The following is a 24,512-nucleotide window of genomic DNA, read 5'->3' on the forward strand; positions in this document are numbered from 1 at the left end:
AATCCGATCAGCTGTTCGTCTCCTTTGCCTAATTTAACTTGGGTAAATCTGTGTCTAAAGTCACACTGTCTAGATGGATTTCACAGTGTATCCTTTTAGCATATGAAAGTTCGGGCAGGCCTGCACCTCAGGGAGTCCATGCCCACTCTACTTGATCTATCTCTACCTCTGCGGCTTTTAGAGCTAGAGTCTCTTTGGATGATATTTGCTCGGCAGCCACTTGGGCTTCATCTCATACTTTTATCAGTCTCTACAAACTGGACATTATCTCCAGAGGGAGAGCATCTTTTGGCTCTGCAGTGCTCCGGAACATCCTTCCATGAAGGCCGCCCAAGATTCAGGTAGCTGGGGACTCTGTCCCATAGGTTGCTGCACAAATGAAGTTAACTACTTCAGATTAAAAAGTTATGTACTCACCATAACGTTCCATCTGAGTAGGTAAACTTCATTTGTCAGCAACCGTCCCTCCCTCCTGCCCCCTCTTGCGAATGTCTTCATACTCAGGTCAATGGGTTTTACCCACTTTATCTTGAGATTAATAATTTTATAGCAGTTTCTGCTGTTGGGCAAACTTGATCTGAGGTTAGTCAGGGTTGGCAGGGGATTATGGGTAGGGGAGGAGCTTGGATCTCCGATCTAAAGCTGTTGAAAACTGCCGGCTCGGATCCGAGGTCGGATCTGATTCCCATAGGTTGCTGACAAATGAAGTTTACCTACTCAGATGGAACGTTATGGTGAGTACATAACTTCTTATTTTCTTACTATCTTAGTTGCATCATTTATCACTGTTCTGCATAGTGTCGGAGTTAAATCTGATCTCCTCTAGGGGAATGTGACTTTTTGACATAAAAGCTGTGAATTTAATTACAGAATTCCATAATAAACAGGAAATTCTAGACTCAAGTAAAAAAAAAAAAACTTAATCCATAAGAACACATGTACTCATTAAGCACATAGCATTATTTATTTGAAGAAGTAATAGTACTGTTCTGAGAAAATGTACATCTTGTATTTCTGATCTTTCTCTACCTTTCATTTCCCAGATTGAACACTGTCATTCGGAATGTGTCACTGATGTCCAGATCTGTGGTGCCCAGTTTTGTGATCCTGAAGGAACTGCCTTTGCAGTAACAGGATATGATCTTAGTGAGATTATACGCTATATACAGATATAGATTAAATCCATGCTGGGGCATGAAGCCTAACAAGAAAACAATAGCAAAAGACTTGATCAAACAAGAAGGTGGTGCATTTAGCTACATTATCTTGACAAGTATCTGTGTGTGATTATAAGCAACAGAGTTCAATATAATTATGTAGCTATAAACTACCTTCCAGATGTTGCACTACATTGTTTGCATCTTGTGGATATTGTATTGTACTTAAATGACATTTTATGTACATTATTTCCCAATGAGGTTTTACTCAAAATCATGTGCATACTGTGTTAGGAGGCATCACTGAATGTTTGTTTTTGTCTGTTTTCTGTTGTTGAGTCTGTTCTATATGTTTATAGTCACATACGTAAAAATTTTTTGACCCTTTCTTATTTCAGTGGTTTCAGCCATAAATCATTTTTAATGAGAAAATATGAAAAGGCAGTGCCAGCACTAACTTAGGAGGCAGAAGATGGTTTTGATGGTATCTGAACATCTGTGATTTTATGACTAATTGCAGTTGTACTTCTGTCCATATAGAAGAACCTGTATCCAGGCTACGTATACAAGAACCAAATAGCATTAAGAATGAGTATAGTTATTAAATACATAATTGAATCACGCAAACAGTATTGCAAATAACCCAAGGTTACACCATTATTTTCAAACTACTTTATATGGGCAACCTTTCTATCATCTTAATTTCAGTTTCTACTAATACTTTTTATGTAGTATTATGTCACTTGTATTTTATATCATTTATTGTGTACTGTTTATTCCCAGGTCCCCTCAATACCTCTCAACTTCTAAGCACAAGAAATCTGGGCAAAGCTGAAAATAATGGTGGGACAAAGATCCCAACATCAGGGCAAAATTTAAATATTGCTCTTATTAACTTGCTAGAATAATAGGTTTTCTGTTAGCATTATTTTTGGAAGAGTATGAAGTCTGTAACTGAAGTGTATTCCATTATTTGCTGACTTCAGTCCTCGGTGATTTGCCAGAAATCATAAGAAACAACCCAAAGATATGAGGCAAAAATCTGGACATTCTGGAAAAATCTGGACAGTTTGGTATGTAGATTATGTCTACTCAAGTGGTCTAATCCAGTCAACAAAATATAGATAAGTAAAAACAAATAAAAAGCATTGTAGTGAATATTTCATTTAACTGAAAAATGCATTTCACAAAATTCCACAGTTGTATTTCATTTATTTGCTTTGCACTTTTGACTGTAATAAGTTATATTATAGGACATAGCCTCCACAAAGGGATGAGGGCATTACCCGATTTAATTTCTCCGAGTCTTTTGGGTTTCTGACACCATGACAGGAGTGAATGCTTTCCTAAGGCAGGGTATAATTAAAGTTCATGAAATTAGTATTTAAATATTTTGATGTTAGACAAAAGTGCTCTTCACAGCACCTGCGATGTGCCCAAAATTGACTCTTTCTGGAGTTTATATGGATTTACATGCATCAGTAGCACATCTAAATATGATTGTACATTCTTTTTTATAAGACCCATTGCTCCTACTGCTGGTAAAACTGACTGGGTATCCTACATTTCTGTCATTTCTGCCTGCAAATTCTGATATTTTATGACTTTATGTATTTCTTTACGTAAGACACTATAATCACTGGGTGTAGAAATTTCAATGATCAATATTTCTTTTGTCTTCTTTTCATGGATTGCTATATCAGGTTTTCCCGAATCTATTTTCTGAACTATTGGCAATGGGAGATCCCATGTGATATAAACTTCATCATTCTCTATAATACTTTGTGGCTCATGTTTCTAGTGTTTCTGTGCTACTTCATTATTGTAATGTTTGTGCAATCCCTAATGCAACAGTCTTGCTGCATTATTATACCTTTCAGTATACAGGCCCTCTGTCATGAGCATATGCAAATGTTTCCACTTCTGTTTTACAGAATCTGCATCGATTCTCCCACATGTTCAATGAACTTGGAAACCAGCATGTACATAGTCCACTGCCCTGGGCTGCCTTTATTATCCTTTCATCTTTTGGTTTGAATTTACCTCTCTTTAACCTTTCCTGCAGCAAATCCTGATGACATGAGTTTTTTTCCAGGAGGTCTCTGTATTGCCACAATATTTATGCTTGTTCCACATTTCTTTCCTTCTTATCTGATCCTTCACCTTATATATTTTCTTTGTTTTTTTGGCACTTTCAGTTGCTGTCTGATTTTTGTCTACTTTTGGTTTGATTTCCATTCCCACGACACCAGTATGCTTCTGCTAAACTAAGAAAGAGAAGACATTTTAGACAAAGTCTCCTCTTGTTTTAAAATTTTGAGGTCCTTACCTGGTTTAATTTCTGCAGATATTTTGGGTTTCTAATACCATGACAGGAGTGGATCCCATCCTAATTCATGGTATAATTAAAGTTCATGAAATTAGTATTGTTTTGATCTTTGGTGATAGCCAAAAGTGCTCTTTTGAGCACCCACAATGTGTCCAGAATTGACTCCTGCAATTTATATGGAGTTACATGTATTGGTGGCATATCTAAATGTGACTAGATATGCACTTCATAATTCTCTATAATGCTTTATGGTTTCTGTTTCCAATGCTTTTCAGCTATGTCTGTATTGCAGTGTTTGCATAATACCCAGTACAAAAACGTTGGCACATTCTTGTGCTTTTCAGTATACAGGCCCACTGTCATGAGAATATTACACCCAGCAACAAGGTGTGTGACTTTTTCCAATTGTTTTTTTTTTTTTTTTTTTTTTTTTTTTTTTTTTTTAAACAAAGCAGTGTAAGAAATTTCTCTGTGTGGAAGATTTTCAGTCCATATATTTCTAGTTAATCACTGTATATTAATCAGATCAGACAATAGTAGTAGAAGTAGCGAACGTAAACTCAAGTCAAAAAGTAATAATAGAAAATATATAATTCTACAGCATTACTAAGTATTCGAAAGTAATCCAAGCAAGGCAGGCAGTCTGTTTCCAGTCGAAAATCCTTTATTAAGTACACAGACAAGTGATCCAAGTAAAACAAAAATAGAGTAATAATTTCCTCACAAGCTTTCTAAATATATATATACTTTTTATCAGGCATGGGAGTGGTTTATTGTGCTGTAAAACAAAGTGTTATTGGTACACATGTTAAATTCACATCCCTTTCCCCATCAGTGTGACATTCGAGCTGGTCCTGCCCTACCTAGTAGCTGTCATAATAATATATAGCCCTAATGTACTTTAATGGTACATCTTATTTAACCAAATTATTAAGTCTGTGATTTTATACAAGGCAATGTACTACATGGCTGGAAATATATCAACCTTAGTTCGTTTTGCGATCAAAAATTATATATAAATATACACATGTACATTTTGCATGTAAAAATCAGTTTCTATTTTCATAACCTATTGTTAACAAAGATCGCTTTTGTCCTTCTAGACTTCTTCAGGTCTGTGTACAAGAACCCTAAAAACCTATATAATTGTATAATTAGTTAGTATTGTTATTATTACCATCATTTTGAATAAAGTGGAAAAAAGAGAACCAGAAAAAATATATATATATATGTATGATGATGGAAACAAAATATACACTTAAATTTCAAATGATTTAAAATGGTATTTAAAACCAATTTGTAGAAAAAAATAAAATAACAATTAATCATGTAAACAATGTGGCAATTTTCTAAGTTCCAGTGCACTTTTAATTGAACAGTAGTAGTTTAGTCCAGGCTTTCTAAAAGAGTTCAGCTTTAATTGCCACATGAGTTCCTGTTTCTCCAGAATATTCGGGATCTCTCCTTCAAGATCACCCATGTCTATGTGATCCAGGATCTGGAACTTAAAACCTGTGTGTCTTTTATGACGAGAAAGGTGTTTGGCTAGTGCATTATTTTTACATCCAGAGCGGATTTCTGACAGATGACATGAAATCCTTTGCTTGAGTTTATTTACAGTCTTGCCCACATAGAATGCATCACATTCATTGCACTGTGCCCTGTAAATTACTTTTGTAGTGCTACAGTCACCCCCTGCACTGGTTTTAATGATCTTCTTTAAATAAGGGCAATAAAAACTATCACCTTGCTGTATAAATACACAAAATGTACAATTAGTTTCACATCTTTTAGTGCTTTTCTCACATGCACATCTTTTAGTGCTTTTCTCACATGTACATCTTTTTGTTTACATGATTAATTGTTATTTTATTTTTTTCTACAAATTGGTTTTAAATACCATTTTAAATCATTTGAAATTTAAGTGTATATTTTGTTTCCATCATCATACACATATATATATATATATATATATATATATATATATATATATATTTTTTTTTTTCCCCCTGGTTCTCTTTTTTCCACTTTATTCAAAATGATGGTAATAACAATACTAACTAATTATACAATTATATAGGTTTTTAGGGTTCTTGTACACAGACCTGAAAAAGTCTAGAAGGACGAAAGCGATCTTTGTTAACAATAGATGTTAAGTTGTCAATCTCACCTTCATTCTTGCTGGATGGTTCGTAGCCGATCCTCGACTCTGACTCGGCCAATACTAAAGCTCGAGAGCTATTTTTACCGGCTCGAGGCTCGCCTATATCCCACAATGCTAGGCGGTAAATACCCAGATCTCGTTTGCCGCTTTAGCTGTGAGGTGCTTGTTTCTACCGGCTCTGCAGGTTAGTGACTTTTTATAGTTGTTAAACTCTGAAATCCCCTTATTTTTCTTTAGGATAGTTTCTCAAAATAGTTTTTTAGTTATCTATCCCTAGTTTCATTCGGGTACCCCTAATTGTTTATCCCCTGTTATTTTCCTTAGGCCTTCGGGCCCTCCTCACTTCTTTCCCTTAGTCATACTTTATTGTGTGAGTGATTGGCTTAGTTTACCCCTTTCTTTAAAGGTGTGTCTGTGTTTTACAGCCACTTTAGGATGTCTAAAGATTCCAAGGTCTCAGGCTTCAAGAAGTGTGACTCGTGCTGTCAGAAAATGCCTCTGACAGATGGTCACACTTCTTGTGTATATTGCCTGGGACCTTTGCACCTGCAGGACTCTTGTTCTGTCTGCCACGCTTTCAGTCCAAGAGTCCTGCAGGTACGCAAAAATAAACTGATACTTCGAGGCTTATTAAAGCCTGAAGGCTCCCTGACCCAGACCGCGTCAGGAAAACCTTCTAAGCCTTTGAAGGCGTCAGCTCCAGCTTCGGAGCCGTCCGCTGGTGGCTGTAAGGCTGCTTCGACATCGACTCTGTCTGGAGCCGATGTTTCGAAGATTCAAACTGTTACCTCGGCTCCGGCTGGAGCCGAGAGGTCTGAGGCTCAGACTGCTCCGATAGTTTTGTCGGAGCCATCTACTAGGAAGAGGTCGAGATCCCCATCCATTGGCTCTATCCACTCGGCCCCGGAATCTCCACTCATCAGAGAGGAGCCATAGGTCCCACTCCTCTCGGTCCTCCAGACTGTATGACCATGACTTAGAGAGGGTGGTGAGCAGACTTCTCAAGTCCCAGGCACTGGCCCAAATACTGCATAGCCCTACCCAGTGGCTATACCCATCCCTTTCTCAGTTCCTCCTCCGATTCCCATGAGTTCGGAGCCGGAGCTGCTGGGAGCCGTGACTGTCGGTGCGTCGGAGCCAATACTTCCACTTTCGGCTCCGTCGTCTGCTCCAATCTCCTCCTTGGAGGGATCTGGGCGCTGGGCTTCCCTCGTCGGCTCCGAGGGGGTGAGTGGCATCGGACACTTGTCCGAGCTCATTCTCCCTCTCAGAGCTTCGGCGCTGGTGAGCTCGGCCCCATCGGCCTCGGAGCCGTCCCACTCGGTGCCGGGAGGAGTCCTCGTCTCTTCAGAGCAGGGATCTTCGGCCCCGCCTGATCGGGGCGCCTTCGAGGTCATGCGGAGCGTGCTAGACCCCGTGTCTGCTCCACGGTCAGCTCCCTCAGCTCCTCCCTCTACAGTGCCTGCGATGGTCTCTACCCACTCTCTTGTCCCAGACCGTAGAGAGCCAACATCTCAAGTTTCCCCACTGGGAATATCCTCCTCTTCCGAGGCTTCTCCTGATCCTTCAGGGGAACCCCCTCGGAAGAAACAGTGCAAGAGGAAGCATATTGACTCCCCCCGAGTCTATCACCTCGGATACCGACTTGGATGAGTCGGAAGGGTCCCCACTGTCCTCCTCTGAGGATGTCTCCTTTTCAGACATCCTTGAGATCCTTAGAGGGGGAACTGGTCCACCCTTAACCCTTCAGAGGACGAGTCGGTCTACCTTGAGGCTTTTGGTTCTCGCCCTTCCACCTCCTGGGTATCTGCTCCCTTTGACCCCCTCATGGAAGTGGTGGCAAGGAAGGCATGGATAGCCCCTGATACGGTGGAACCTACCCCACGAAGGCCGTCCAAGTTTATTACAGCTCCTAAGGAGAAAGAATTCTTATCCAAGGGCGTCTCTGTTGATGCTATGGAGGTGACCGCAGCCACTAACAAGGAATTAGCCGATCCTTCGGTACCTATCCATCCTCCTAATAAGGAATCTAGGACTATGGATAGGTACGGTAAGCGGATGTTCTCCTCAGTGACCTTTGCTATGCGTTCGCTGAACTACTTGTGTCACTTCACCCGTCTTCAGAGAGATATGCTCAAGAAAATGGGTGATGCTTTGCAGGATCCAACAACTGAGGGGTTTTGAGACAAAATGAACTCCCAGTTGGCAACCCTGAATTCAATCGTCAACTCCTCCATGCACCTTTTTTCCTATGCGGCCGATGGGGCGAGTAGGGCTGCTGGCACATGTGTAGCTTTGCGACGTCACGCCTGGATGCGGCTTTGTAACTTTGCGGACCCTTTCAAGGCGTCCTTCACCAATTCCCCTTTTGATGGTTCAGCGTTGTTTGGACCTCAGGTGAAGGACACATTGACTAGGTGCGAACAGGATGGCAAGACTCTCTCTGCCGTGGGAGTCCGGTTTTCTACCCCTTCTAGACCGTATCCCAAGGGTCAGAAGGGGGGGGAATGTGGTTCTGCAAATCACAGGGAGCCTCGCCTGATGCACAGAGTCAGTTCCCCTCTAGAGGCAGAGGGGGAACAGCAATAGACGCCGCCATAGGGGCGGGGGGGGGGGTCCGCAAAATCAAGGTAGCAGAGAGACTCTCTGACAAACCTTTTCAGCATCCCTGAGGAGCTGCCCGACTGTCCACCTTCGGAGGCAGTGGGGGGAAGATTATCACTGTATCCAGAAGCCTGGCTTTCTCTCACTCAAGACAAATGGGTACAGTCGATTTATATCCAAGGGTTACAAAATTCCCTTTGTCCACATCCCATCTCAACCAAAAGGGCCCCTTCCAGACGTTCCACCCGGTCTAAGGGAACAAGCAGCGCTAGAAATATCAAAGCTGCTGTCAAAAAGAGCTATCCAGCCAGTCCCGGCAGACCAGCAAGGATCCAGAATCTACTCCAAATTATTTTTGGTTCCAAAAAAGACAGGGGACTGGAGACCGATATTGGATCTCAGCAGACTAAACAAGTCTGTAAACAAAACAAAATTCCAGATGGTCACACTTCAGTCCATTCTACCCTTCTTGGGTCAGGACAATTGGATGTGCTCAATAGACCTTCAGGATGCGTACTATCATATCAAGATGCACAGATGCTCCAGAAGGTTCCTCTGCTTCCGGCTGGGAGCCAGTCACTATCAGTTCAGAGCCCTGCCCTTTGGTCTCACTACAGTCCCCCGAGTGTTCACCAAATGCATGGCAGTGGTCACGGATCATCTGAGATGACAAGGATTCCAGGTGTTTCCATATTTAAACGACTGGCTCCTTACCGCTACCACCAGGCGTCAACTTGTCATATCCAGAGACTACACCATTCATACTTGTCAAGCTCTAGGCATTTCCATAAATTTCGAAAAATCTGCATTGTTGTCTTGTCAGTCTATTACCTTTATAGGCGCCACCTTAGACACAATTCATCTTTCCGCGAAGCTAACAGAGAAAAGAGTATCATATATCCGCAAACATGTTCACATTCTTCTTCAGTGCGACAAGATCAAAGCCAGGTTTGTCTTGAAGGTTTTAGGTCTCATGGCAGCTGCCATTACACTTCTTCCCCTAGCCCGCTTTCACATGCGGATCCTCCAGTGGATGCTGTTTTCTCAGTGGTCCTTCAAACAGCTCCCAATGTCTCACAGTATTACGCTGACCCAATCATGCAAGAAGCATCTATCTTGGTGGATGATCACCCCTCAAGTTCTTCAGGGCAGATCATTCGCCCCCCCCCCGGTTGCCACGGTGACAACGGACACCTCCCTGATTGGGTGGGGGGGGGGCATTGTCAGGGCAGGACGGTCCAGGGCACATGGCAACCTTTCGAAAGCCATTTGCACATAAATGTCCTGGAGATGAGAGCAGTACTTTTAGCGTTGCAAGCCCTTCAGCACTCTCTTCCCACCGGGACTATTGCAATTCAGACAGACAATATGTCTGTAGTATGGTACATCAACAAACAGGGCGGAACCAAGTCTTATCCCTTATGCCGAGAGGCACTCAGACTTTGGCAGTGGGCGATCTCATCTCAGCGGTTTCTGATAGCAATGCACATCCCCGGGAAGTCCAACGTGATAGCGGACAAGTTGAGCAGGGCCATACTCATGCCACACGAGTGGTCTCTCAAACAGTCAGTGCTGGAAGAAATTTTTCAGAGATGGGGCCGACCTTGCTGCGATCTTTTTGCTACTCCCCAAAACAGCAAGTGTCACGATTTCTTCACCCTCTTTCCCCTACCAGGTCAACCCGCCAGGGACGCTCTAGTCCACGATTGGCCCCGGGGACTTCTGTATGCTTTTCCCCCCTTTCCTCTGATTTCTCAAGTAATTCAGAAAGCTACTGCATTGAGAGTCGACATGATCCTCATTGCCCCTTACTGGCCTCGTCAGATATGGTTTCCGTTCCTTCACCGGTTTCTGTTGGAGCAGCCTTGGCATCTGGATCCAGTGCCAGATCTTTTGACCCATCAATCGGGTCAGCTGCACCACTCCCTCCCATTTCTCAACCTCTCAGCTTGGTTGCTCCACTTCCTACCCTAGCCAGGCTTCCTTTCATTTCTCATTCGGTCCGTAACATCCTTATAGCCTCTCACAAGTCTTCTACAAGAAGGATTTACAATATAGCAAGTGGAAACATATTTCCTTCTGGGCAGCAACTAATAGCATAGACCCTTTCACTGCACCTATCCAGTCTATACTAGACTTCCTGGCAGAACTTTTTCACTCAGGTACTTCTTCGTCTACTATTAGAGTACAATTGGCGGCTATATCTAATTTCCATGTAGGCTTTTCAGACTCCAGCATCGTGTCCCATAAACTTTGCAAAGCGTTTCTAAAAGTTATGTTTTTGCTCAAGCCCCCAATTAGAGACCCCCCAACTCAGTGGGACTTAAATTTGGTTCTAGCCTCCTTGATTTCCCCCCCCCCTTCGAACCGGCCACTTCCTGCCCTCTGAAATTGCTTTCATGGAAAACCCTTTTTCTAGTAGCCATAACATCAGCTAGACTGGTATCTGAACTTCATGCTCTTTGCAGTCGTCCTCCATACTTAGTTTTCCACAAAGACAGGGTGTCCCTTCGGACCAACCCTTCCTTTTTACCCAAGGTTTCTTTTGAGGCGAATCTGAATCAGACAATCGACCTTCCAGTTTTCTTCCCTAATTATTCCAACAAGGCAGAACAAAAGTTACATTTCCCAGATGTTCATCGCCAGCTTCGTTATTATTTGGATAGGACTAAACAGTTTAGGAACTCTAACCAGCTATTCCTATCTTATGCGGAAGGCAAGATGGGCCTTCCAGTTTCCAAAGTGTCCCTTTTGAGATGGCTGGCCTCTGTAATTTCCTTCATTTATGAACTCAGACACAAAAAGCTGCCATCATGACCTAGAGCTCATTCAACCAGGGCGTTAGCTATGTCAGTAGCATTTCAAGACAGACTGCCCATATATTCCATCTGTCAAGCAGCTACATAGGCTTCTCCTCATACCTTTATCTCACATTATAAATTGGATATGGCCTCCAGAAACCAGGCTAACTTTGGTTCCACCGTACTCAAGAGTCTGTTCGGATGAGACACCCAGGATAAGGGGGCTAGGGACGCTGTCCCATCCAGCAAGAATGAAGGCGAGATTGACGACTTAACATTGAGAAGTTATGTACCTACCATAACGTTCCATTTTAGTTGTCTTCTTCTCGCCTTCTTTCTTGCGTCCCACCCTCCATCCCCCTAGCCTGGACAGACCGAGAGGATCCTTGGGATCTTTTATCTTCCACAGTGTCAACCACCTCTATTGCCCTTGATTGATAGTTTTACAGGTAGTTTCTATAGAGGTGGATTTCATTTTTCTGTCTCTAGGAGACCAGCACCGCTATACTTTTAGCTATCAAATGAGATCTGGGTATTTACCATCTAGCATTGTGGGATATAGGGGAGCCTCGAGCCGGTAAAAATAGCTCTCGAGCTTTAGTATTGGCCGAGTCGGAGCCGAGGATCGGCTCCGAACCATCCAGCAAGAAAGAAGGCGAGAAGAAGACAACTAACATGGAACGTTATGGTAGGTGCATAACTTCTCAGTTATGAAAATAGAAACTGATTTTTATATGCAAAATGTATATGTGTATATTTATATATAATTTTTGATCGCAAAATGAACTAAGGTTGATATATTTCCAGCCATGTAGTATATTGCCTTGTATAAAATCACAGACTTAATAATTTGGTTAAATAAGATGTACCATTAAAGTACATTAGGGCTATATATTATTATGACAGCTACTAGGTAGGGCAGGACCAGCTCGAATGTCACACTGATGGGGGAAGGGATGTGAATTTAACATGTGTACCAATAACACTTTGTTTTACAGCACAATAAACCACTCCCATGCCTGATAAAATGTATATATATATTTAGAAAGCTTGTGAGGAAATTATTACTCTATTTTTTTTTTACTTGGATCGCTTGTCTGTGTACTTAATAAAGGATTTTCGACTGGAAACAGACTGCCTGCCTTGCTTGGATTACTTTCGAATACTTAGTAATGCTGTAGAATTATATATTTTCTATTATTACTTTTTGACTTGATGAGTTTACGTTCGCTACTTCTACTACTATTGTCTGATCTAATTAATATACAGTGATTAACTAGAAATATATGGACTGAAAATCTTCCACACAGAGAAGTTTCTTACACTGTTTTGTTTTTAGACCCACTATACTTTAGTGGGTTGTTTTGAGAATTCAGGGATACCACGGAGATTACTTGTTTTTTTTTTTTTTTTTTACCTACATTTGTCTGTTTCTCTCATATGTTCAGTGGACATTGTAAACCAGTGTCTGTATAGTCCACTGTCCTGGGCTGCGTTTATTAACATTTCATCCTTTGATTTCAGCTCACCTCTCCTTAACAATTCTCCATCAAATCATCGTCATCATGAGGTTGTTCCAGGAGATCTCAATACTTACCACTATATTTATGGCTTTTCCACATTTCTTTCCTTCTCATCTGATTCTTCTTATATTCTTTCGTTTGTTTTTTGGGCACATTCAGTTGCTGTCTGGTTTTTGTGTGCTTCTGGTTTGATTTCCATTCTTGCTTGACACCTGAATGCTTCTGCTTTAGACTTCTTCTTCTCATATTGTAAAACTTTTACTATGTTTGGATCTGATGCGGTCAGCAAATATGTATGCAGTCCCATGACTGCAGATCTATACATGTAATCAATTTTGAGGAGGCCTATACCTCCTTCAGAGCATGGAATATATAAACTTGGTATACACTGATTTTTATATATTATTTGATGAGTGAAACATTTTTCTTGTTTTTCCGCCCAGCTGATCCAATACCAAATAAAAACAAGAAGATAAAATTGGTTTATAGTTTGGACTATATTTCTAGATGACAAGGCTGTTTTCAATATTAGTTGTAGTCTTCTGAAGTATTCCTCACTGAGTTTTATTCACATTTCATGTTTTATTGCCGATATATCATCAGTTTCCAAATATTTATACTCTCCTTCCTGCTCAAGTTCAAATATATCACATTCCTATTCTAGATTATTTTCTTGGTACTGCAACTTTTCTGCATTAAACATTGCTTTTACACGTTTATCAAGGCCAGATGTCATTCTTATATCATCTGAGTAAGCTTTCACCGCTTGCAGTTCTGCATTCAACTCCTTATCTGATGACAATAGAAGAAAGCGCCTGAATAGCCGTTTCCACAGAAACTCGTTTATTGAAGGTTACAAAGCACAGCACAGCACACACACTGCCACTAAAAAACATAGGTTATGAATACAAGTACAAATATAAATTACAATGCAAACTTCATTCAATAAATCACAACATATTTAAAAGCATTAACGTATTAAAGATGTATTAGCGACCTCTAGTGGCTCAAATTTATATAATTGCCAGCATGTCTTATTACAGTAAATGAATGTGAATTTAAAAACCATCCATCCAAAACTACATCAGTTCCTCACTTTTTGTTAAAAGCATTTAAGAAATTAAGGGCATTTAAACAAACTGTATATGTATAACAGAATCAAGTCACCTGTTTACCTAAACAATGCATGTAATACGTACATATAAAACTACATAAAATTATTTGAATTAAAATATAAATTTAAAACCAAAAGAATGTGCGAACATATGTAAAATTTCATAACAATTGGTTTAAAAAATCACAAAATATTTATTTTTAAACCAATTCTTATGAAATTTTACATAATTTTACATATGTTTGCACATTCTTTTGGTTTTTAAATTTGTATTTTAATTCAAATAATTTTATGTAGTTTTATATGTACGTATTGCATGCATTGATTAGGTAAACAGGTGACTTGATTCTGTTATACGTACACGGTTTGTTTAAATGCCCTTAATTTCTTAAATGCTTTTAACAAAAAGTGAGGAATTGATGTGTAGTTCTGGGTGGATGGTTTTTAAATTCACATTCATTTAAGGTAATAAGACATACTGGCAATGATATAAATTTGAGCCACTAGAGGTTGCTAATACATCTTTAATACATTAATGCTTTTAAATATGTTGTGATTTATTGAATGAAATTTGTATTCTAATTTATATTTTTAATTATATTCATAACATATGTTTTTAGTGGTAGTGTGTGTTGTGCTTTATAACCTTCAATAATTGAGTTTTTGTGGAAACTGCTATCCAGGCACTTTCTTCTATTGTTTTTGGTGATTGTTGGCACCTTATCCTCCCTTTACTTTGATTTTGTGGTTAAACTTGGAGGATGGAAGGGCTTATGGCTTCCACAGAGGCTATTTCAATCGGAAATAGCTCAAAATAATTGGATCTCCTATTGGGGCAGGTGGCCCAGCTAGTTGAACTACTAAAACCTATCTGGTCTTCATTTAAAAGACCCGACCCTAATGTTATAAATTCAGAGAAAGAAGGGGCATGTCAACTAAATGACAAGGAAATAGTTATGGCTGCCCGTCCGCGTGTTAATAACAGAGATGGTTGCAAGGAAACCAACAGGGATGGAAATGCAGCTAATCTTAGTAACATTACAAGTTTGGATTATAGAAACTCTCCGGAGATTCTACGGTCACCCGTAATAGTTTCTACAATTGAGGATGAGAGAGAACAGAGGAGCAGAAACACTAAAATAACACAAGGTGACTGAACTGTAATGAACTCAGTTTAGATGCTTGGTTAAACCAGTGTATTTCCTTTGAAAAACCTGTTGGAAAAATGGAAAATAATGAAACGGACACATATTAATAATTTAAATAAACTACATGACTTATTATTTAAATATAAATCTTTAAATGCTAATAATGGCTATTTAAAACCATGCATTAACTTAAAGATTGTACCAAAGGGGTTGAGGGTTTATAGGTTTCCAAACAATGTGGAAATAGGCTCAGAATTTCATCTTGAATTGTTGGCCATGTTTGACATTTGCGGTTTAAATATTTTGAAAGCCATAATTAAACAAAATTAAAGGTTAATGGAAGGCCTTAATGACAAAATTTGTAGGGTTAATGAGTGTTTGGTGAATGACTTAATGTTTACGGTGAATGAAGAAAAGAAGAAATATTACGAATTAAGGGCAAGTGTAGATGACAAAATGGATGTGCTTATTAATAGGAAAAAGAGGAAAATGGAAAGAGATTTGAATGATTATGTGCAAAAAGCACACTATCCCAAACCCAAAAATTATGTTTACTTTTTTTCTGGAGATAGTGGTCATTATAGGAAAGAGAGAGGAGGGCCACATTTTGATAAGGGTGACAAAGTATATGTTAATAACAAATCAGAACCAGATATGCATTATGGAAATGTGGAAGAAATAGGAGACATAAAAGACCCTTTAGAATATCCCCCCCTCCGAAGGTCCGAGAGACTGAGAAACAAAACACCAGTGGGTTATTACCAGGACAATTTGAGGAGGTAGGGCAACAAAGGGAGGAAATAAGGTTTTTAGAAGAAATATGTGGAAGGTTAGACTTTAATAACATGGATGTGCAGGCTGAAGAATCAGAGATCAGGCTAACACATCAGGGTTATACTATTTTTAATTATAGTAGTATGGACATCACCAGTGGATTTTTTTTAACTGTTTGCAAAAGGTTTTAAATTTGTTCCAAAGAAAAAAACGAAATTAGTAATACAATTATTGACCTTAAACTATTTGTGTGTAAGAAAAATCTTGAATTATTAATTAATGAACCTGGTATAGTTGATGATAAACCTAAAAATAAATGTGTATGGAATCCCCCATTGCACCCACAATTGAAGAATTTTGAAAATATGGTAGAAAACAAATTAAGGGAGAATATTTATAAGAATAAAGTTTGGTCCAACCTAACAAATGAAGAGAGAGCTATTTTGAATATCTTGAGAGAGAACAAATCTGTAAGGGTAATGAAACCGGATTTGGGGAGGGTGGGTATTCTAGTGGATACCATTATATATGAAAGTAAAATAATGGAATTGTTATTGGATGAAAACAAATATACTAAGGTATCCTTGAACAAAATTAATATTGCTTATAAGAAAATATTTGTGACTCTGATTTAGTTTTAGAGGGTTGTATAGACATATAAACTTTTAGATATGTGTACAACAAAGAGCCTAAAGTACCTAGTATATTTGGGATCCTAAAAATACATAAAAACAAGGAAGACACCCCCCCCCCCCCAGTGAGACTGGTGGTAGCAGCAAGCCAGTCTGTGACAGCTCCAATTGCTAAATATTTGGACCATAAATTGAAAAATATTTTTAGTAAAGCTCCTAATGTTTTGAAAGACTCCTGGGATTTTTTAAGAAGTGTAAGTAATAATTTATTTAAAGACAATGCTATGTTTATTACTATCGATATTCTTGATCTTTTTAGCACTGTCCCACACAGAGAAGAATTAGAATTTTTAGAAGAAATTTTAAGGAAAAAAAAGTTTTAATGATAAAGGCATTTATGTGATTTTGGCTTTAATGGAAATGGTATTAAATTATTTTATTTATTTTGAAGTGGAGTTTTTCAAACAGATGAAAGGTGTAGCGATGGGGGCTATGTGTGCCCCAACTTTTGCAAATTTAGTATTGTCTTGGTGGGAGTATAAATACAGATGTAGTTCTGAGTATAAAGAAAGCTGGGTGCTTTATAAATGTTTTTTTAGATGATATATGTATTTTATGGGTGGATAGTGAAGAAAGGTTTGGGGAATTTTTTAATTACATTTCAAACAGTACATGGTTCTTAAGTTTTACGTATAAGATATGGTATGATGAAATATAAACTATTTGGACGTGAATATCAGGAAGGATACAGGTAATAAAAGATACGTATCGAGAGTCCATAGGAAGGATACTTATTGTAATTCTTTTTTTACACTTTAAAAGTGCACATTCCTATTCACAGAAAAAAGGTATAGTGAAAGATCAATATGTCGGGGATAGCAGAATGACCTCAGATGACCAGGATTTTATTAAGAAAGGTGATTTATTGAAATTAATGTTTATAGAGAGGGGCTACCCCGAAAATTTGATTAATGAAATATATAACAAGGTCATCCTTAATAGAAATAGTAAGATTGCTCCCATCCTTGGTATGGAGGATGTGGTGAGTGGTACCAATATTCCTAATTAAGAGGTTACAAAGGACTTTAGTAATCTTTATATTTTGGATTATAGTGGTGATGCCAACATTATTAAAGAAATAGTGAAAAAAGAATGAGATAGATTCTCAAAGATTAGTGACTTAAATCTCATGTTTGATGAACCTTTGAGATTTATGTTTAAAAAGTGTAGATGTATCAAAAATATTTTAGAGAATAGATGTTTTAATAATGAGAGAAAGAAGGTAGAAACATATAAATGTGGGGCCTGCCCACAATGCCCATATATCTCCGACATGTCTGAGATATATTTCTCCAGTAGGAAGAAATATATTAGATCTACCTCTTACTCTAATTGTGATTCCAAAGGGCTGGTCTGTGTAGCCCTATGTGGGGAATGTGAATGTTTTTATATAGGAAAAACGGAGAGAAGTCTAAAGAGGAGGATTTATGAACATACGTATGATATTAGGAAAGAAAATAGTAGAAATGCACTTTATAAACATACTCAGACATGTAGAGGAGCTTCATTTACATTTTTTGTAATACAAGAAGTTAAGTCAGACATCAGAGGGGATCATAGGAAACCAAACTGGAGTATAGGGAATTATACTGGCAATTGGTTTTAGAATCAAATAAATGGCCAGGATTGAATGATATGCTATCCCTAGCACCTGTTTTGAAGCTTAGGGCAGCAAAATTGTGATAGGAATGTTGGATACAAATATATATATATATATATATATATATATATATATTTAACAAAAATATTCATTTTTAAACCAGTTTTTATGAAATTTTACAGATGTTTGCTCATTCTTTTGTTTTTAAATTTGTATTTTAATTCAAATAATTTTATGTAGTTTTATAAGTACGTATTACATGCATTGTTTAGGTAAACGGGTGACTTGATTCTGTTACACATATACGGTTTGTTTAAACGCCCTTAATTTAAAAAAATACCACAAACTAAACTAAACTTGAAACGAAAAGAGATCAGCGAATAAACTGGTAGTTTCAAGGAAACGAAGAAATATATATCTTTTGTTTTATTTGGTTAGCGCTTTCGGAAAGGTTAATACCTTTCCTTCATCAGACAACTACAGAACAAATTAACCTTCATTTTATAACATTATTAGATGACGTCATTATGTTCAATTAAACAATAAATTACAAAGCTCTTAATGAAGCTGGAACCTTAAATTATACTTTCATCTAGCCTTGTAACAACATAAATACTTAAAATCAAGTGGAAGCGTATAAATCTAACTACACATATATAAAAAATAAACTAATAAATATATAAATGAATTAATTAATTGTTTAAGTGAAATCTGCAAGTAATGCCAAAGGCAAAACATTTTTAAAACCCACTAAAATATGAATATATATATATATATATATATATATATATATATGCAACTAAATATGTTTAATATTTAATAAATGTCAAATTTATCATATCCTAAAATTATAAATTATTTATTATGTAATACACAATATAAACTATATATATAAAAAAATAAATAAATAATATATATATTTATATGAGTGTATGTGCAAAATTTACTCAATATGTTACATGTTTTATTCATTGAGTATGATCAAAATTTCATAAATAAGTAAAATCTTATATTTGGAACTTAAAACATTGATCATACTCAATGAAAAAAAACATGTAACCTATTGAGTAAATGTTGCACATACACTCATATAAATATATATATTATTTATTATTTTTTTTTATATAGTTTATATTGTGTATTACATAATAAATAATTTATAATTTTAGGATATGATAAATTTGATATTTATTAAATGTTAAACATATTTAGTTGCATATATATATATTCATATTTTAGTGGGTTTTATAAATGTTTTGCCTTTGGCATTACTTGCAGATTTCACTTAAGTAATTAATTAATTCATTTATATATTTATTAGTTTATTTTTTATATATGTGTAGTTAGATTTATATGCTTCCACTTGATTTTAAGTATTTATGTTGTTACAAGGTTATATGAAAGTATAATTTAAGGTTCCAGCTTCATTAAGAGCTTTGTAATTTATTGTTTAATTGAACATAATGACGTCATCTAATAATGTTATAAAATGAAGGTTAATTTGTTCTGTAGTTGTCTGATGAAGGAAAGGTATTAACCTTTCCGAAAGCGCTAACCAAATAAAACACAAGATATATATTTCTTCATTTCCTTGAAACTACCAGTTTATTCGCTGATCTCTTTTCGTTTTAAATGCCCTTAATTTCTTAAATGCTTTTAACAAAAAGTGAGGAATTTATGTAGTTTTGAGTGGATGTTTTTTAAATTCACATTCATTTAAGATAAGACATGCTGGCAATGATATAAATTTGAGCCACTAGAGGTCACTAATACATCTTTAATACATTAATGCTTTTAAATATGTTGTGATTTATTGAATGAAGTTTGTATTGTAATTTATATTTGTAATTGTATTCATAACATATGTTTTTTAGTGGTAGTGTATGCTGTGCTGTGCTTTGTAACCTTCAATAAATAAGTTTATGTGGAAATGGCTATCCAGGCGCTTTCTTCTGTTGTTTTTGGTGACTGTTGGTGCCTTTTCCTCCCTTTACTTTGATTTTGTCCTTATCTGATGAACTGTACAGTTTTAAGTCATCCACAAAAGGCAGATGAGAAATCTTTAAGCAAGTTTGTTTTCTGGGAGTCAAGTTGTAACAAAGACATAATCTGTTAAGTAAACAGCTTAATGAGTTAAGGGCAAGACAAAAGCAACAGTGGTAACAAAGAATTGCCCTGAAATATCCCTCTTTGAATTTTTATCCCTGGGATAATAATTTGCCCTTGGTCACTGTAATGTAATTGATCAATGTAGGATGTATCTTATACATATGTAAATACTCCTTTATCCATGAATGTGGTATGCCATCAAATGTTTTACCCTTTTTTAAATTTCTCCAAATCTTCTGGGTTTCTTATACCATGAAGGAAATGGACCCCATTCCTAATGAGGTATGATTAAAGTTCATGAAATTAGTATTGTTTCAATCTTTGATGTCAGCCAGAAGTGCTCTTCGCAGCATCCGCAGTGTGCCCAGTAATGACTCCTTTTGCAATTTGTACAGAGTTACATGTATCAGTAAAATATCTAAATACAATTTTAGATTATTTTTTATTAGACCCATTGATCCTACTACTGGAACTGTCTGGGTATCTTTCTTCCACATTGCTCTCATTTATGCCTGCAAGTCCTGATGTTTTATAACTTTGTGTCTCTCTGTTCACAAGACTCTGTAGTCACTGGGTGTAGCATTTCAGTGATCAATGGTACTTTTGTCTTACTTTAATGGACCACTATATCTGTTTTTCTCGCATCTATCTTATGAACTGTTGGTAATGGGTGATCTCATGTGATTGTAGACTTCATCATTTTCTATGATGCTTTGTGGTTCATGTTTCCAGTGTTTTTCAGCTACTTCAATATTATAATGTTTGCACAATCCCCAGTGCAACAGTCTTGCCACATTATTATCCTTTCAGTCAATAATCCTTCTGCCATTAGTATGTCACAACCAGCAACAAGGTTTGCAAGTGTTTCCAATTCAGTTTTACAAAACCTACATTTGTCTTTCTCCCACATGTTCAATGGAGTTTGTAAACTTTCCACCCCACTAACTACCTTGATTATAGCAAGCTCAGATGTTCATAAGCCTAGTACTTATACAGCAGGAACTTCTTATTGTAACATTTCTTAATGTCTGTTATGTACTTCGCAGATAAAGATTCTAGTTGTCTACTGATGTACTATGTTCTTCATCTGTAAATATGTTTGTAATTAATTGCTATGTTAATCAAATTGTTAATCGCTATGTAATCCAATGTAACTACTGTCTGTTTATTTTAACTGTGGAGCTTTTCTCCCCGGGCCTCCGCTGAAAACGGACCTACATCCAGTCGGACACTCCCAGTCAACAAATGTAAATAAATAAATAAAATAAACCAACGTGTATGTAGTCCACTGTCTTGGACTGCCAATATTAACTTTTCATCCTTTGGTTTGAATTTGAATTTGCCTCCTATTGACCATTCATGCATTCGATCCTGATCAACATGAGGTTGTTCCAGGAATTTTCTATACTTGCAACTATATTTATGCATTTTTCACATTTCTTGCCTTCTCAACTGATCCTTCACCTTACATTCTTTCTTTTGTTTTTTGGCACATACAGTTGCTGCCTGATTTTTATCTACTTCTGGTTTGATTTCTATTCCCGCTTGATGCCAATATGCTTCTGCTAGACTAAGAAGGGAAGTCATCTTAGATTTATTCTCCTCATGTTTCAAAATTTTCACTATGTTTGGGTCTTGTGAGGTCAGCAGATATGTATGCAGTCCCCCAGTATACCTCTTAACCTCTTAGAGTTGGAAATCTGGGCAAATCCATTTATAAAAATGGGAAAAAGGCCCAAAAATAGGGACATTTTTTAAGTATTGTCAAAGTTGATAGAATAACAGTTTTTGCATTAGCATGACTTTTCTGAAGGGTATGAAGCATGAAACTCAAATGTCTGTCATTATTTTCTAACTTTAGTCTAATGATTTGCCAGAAAACCACAATTTTATGAAAAACGGACCAAAAATATGAGGCGAAAATCTGTACAGTTGAGAGGTATGAGTCCCATGATTGCAGATCTGTACATGTTATCAGATTCAAGGAGGCCCCATATCTCCTTCGGAACGGGGAATATATAATCTTGGTATGCACTGATTTTTATAAATCACTTGATGAGCATGAAGCACCCTCCTTGCTTTTCTGTCTGATCTATCCAGCATCTTTTGGGGCCAGTCAGTCACTTTAAAACTATAAGTTAGAACAGGAACTTTGTTCCTAGATGTCAATGCTGTTTTCAGGATGTTACCCTGTACTTAATGTATAATTACCTTACAGACTGAGTAGTTTTCATGAATGTGTTTTGTTTGCACTGAAATGAGATTCATCTTAAGTTGCATTGTGCCATAATAAATATCTTCCCAGAGCTGTGACTGAGGCTGGAGTCCTTCCTATAAAATTGAAACTAAGTATTCTTGTCTTCTCCTGAAACAGTTTTGTAACTTAGAGTAGTTTAGTGTGTGAACTTAGATGCACTTACCAAATTTCTTGTTGGCAATTGGCCTCACTGGACAGGAATGAAAGCTGCCCACACTATAATGCAGGTTTAAAAATTATGCTAACTGACTGCTTCTCTATGAAGTGCGCAGATGTGGCATATTGGTGATTTTTGGGAGTTAAATATGTCATGACCTTTGTGAAAGGTGGTTGCCTTTGTCCATGATCACAATTTAGGACTCATTGATGTAAGAGGTGAATTAATGGGGGACATACAGACAGACAGAATAACGGAAGAATGGAAAAGTTCTTAACCCAAATAAAAAAACATGCGTATGTTTGTTTTTGTGAGAAGGTAGAGATCATGTGTTCTTTGAAATGTGCCCCATTTTCTTGTTTTAAAATGTTGAAGTCTTTACCCGGTTTAATTTCTCCAGATCATTTGGGTTTCTATTACCATGACAGGAATGGACCCCATTTTTTTCTGAGGGAGGTGGAGATCACATGCCCTTTGTAATGTGAACTATTTTCAGGCTTTAAAAGCACTGCAGTTTTCTGTTTGACAAAGCAAATCTTCTCTGTCATCATTACCTTGTTATGGGAAAGAGAGGGGTAACTAGAGACCTGTTTTTTGGGAATGCAAGAAGTTGATAGATTTTAGAAATTCCCTACAGGGTACTTTGTCTGAAATGTTGGGGGAGCAAATTATTTTAATTAAGGAAATAATTATTTTGAGCCTGGATATAGAAACTGTTTCATCTAGACACTAAGGCCACACTAAGTTTAATGCTGCTGGCTGCCAAAAATCAATTACAGGGAAATGGAAACCAAAAACAAAACCAACTGTAACAGCTTCTGAGGAAGTTCGTAAGGACGAAACCTAGGTCAACAATAAAGCAGTGTTCGTGTAAAGGTGGTTACGGAGTTTTTTCTACAGTTTTTTGAATTGGTCAGTATTTACCAGCTTGGTTTGTTCTCTTGTGGATATCTGTTCATCTCCTTATTGGCATTGTATCGGCCTCACCTTGCTTTTGTACTACAACTGTAACAGTATTGTTGAATGTTGTAAAGGTGATTAAGAAAATGGAGATGGAAACTTTAGAAATTGGAAAAAATTAAACTATAGAAATAAATGGAATCTATGGGAACAATACATACAGAATAATGTTCAGGATAAGTGATATTTTAGGGAAACCAGGACTTGAGCAATCCATGTAATGTTATAATGAATAATTGTCAAGACAAAACCGTATTTATATAATGTGTAGAAAAGAAAAAAATCATTGTAATGGTTTGGTTTCTCTTCTAGAAATTGATGTGTACTCATGTCGCTGTGCAAAGTGTGATGTTAATAAATTGTTTAAAAAATATCTTGGTTTTATTAATGTACCTTCTGGTATATGTGACAGTAACAACCGGATAATTCATATAGCAAATTTAGCCCATAGATGCAGTTCATGTAAGTGAAGTTATTGTCCTTATGCAGAAGCAGGATTCAGGCTTCTGCTTTAATATCATTGCATGCTAATGTATTTTATAGCAGTGGCTTTGTACTCTAAATAAATTCATTAAATCCTATTGTCATCATAGTTGACTCGGTATAGCTGATGAGTTCTGGGTTTTTTTTGTGCCACTGGAAAAGAAGGATCTCTGAGGAGACTACCTTTCTTTGGCAATTTTGATCTTTTGAGCTCAGCTAAGGAACCCCTTTGGGTTATTTTATTCCTCCCTCTGTCTTTTCTGTTAGTGCATGTCATGAATAGAATTGTTATGTCTCTGTGTTTTTTAAGAGATGAAAAAGAAGAAAAAAGTGCATCTTTGCATTATTTTATTTCCTATTAACAGTGAATGATTATTCTGTATTCTGGTAAGTCGAATTCTATTTTCTTAACGGATTATAACCCTTTCTAACTGTTTTATGGTGTCTTGTGGATGCTTGACAGACTTTTTGTACCGGTGCTGTTTTCCTCATTGCCTTGTGCTGTCATGATCATGAGTAGATCACATCTCTTATTTCCATTGGTTTACGCCATTATTTTGATCCTTTCGACAGGAAAATCTGCTTTTCTGGCAGGAATTTTATTTAAGTTTAAATTTTGAATTCCTTGCATAAGGGTCAT

At 37.2% G+C, this 24,512-nt stretch overlaps 1 protein-coding gene across 1 annotated transcript in view; it reads left to right on the top strand.

Moving 5' to 3' along the window:
* Positions 1 to 2,949, top strand: part of WDR54 (WD repeat domain 54) — a 1,113,980-nt gene extending 1,111,031 nt beyond the window's left edge. The window contains exon 9 of the mRNA XM_044064000.1: positions 1,044 to 2,949. Coding sequence (XP_043919935.1) covers positions 1,044 to 1,175 — 132 coding nt within the window. The 3' untranslated portion in view covers positions 1,176 to 2,949. The remainder of the gene's footprint in view (positions 1 to 1,043) is intronic.
* Positions 2,950 to 24,512: the final 21,563 nt, after the last annotated feature.

This window comes from Protopterus annectens, chromosome 2.part2 (assembly GCF_019279795.1).
Source record: "Protopterus annectens isolate FY-2018-M chromosome 2.part2, PAN1.0, whole genome shotgun sequence".
Lineage (NCBI taxonomy): Eukaryota > Metazoa > Chordata > Ceratodontiformes > Protopteridae > Protopterus > Protopterus annectens.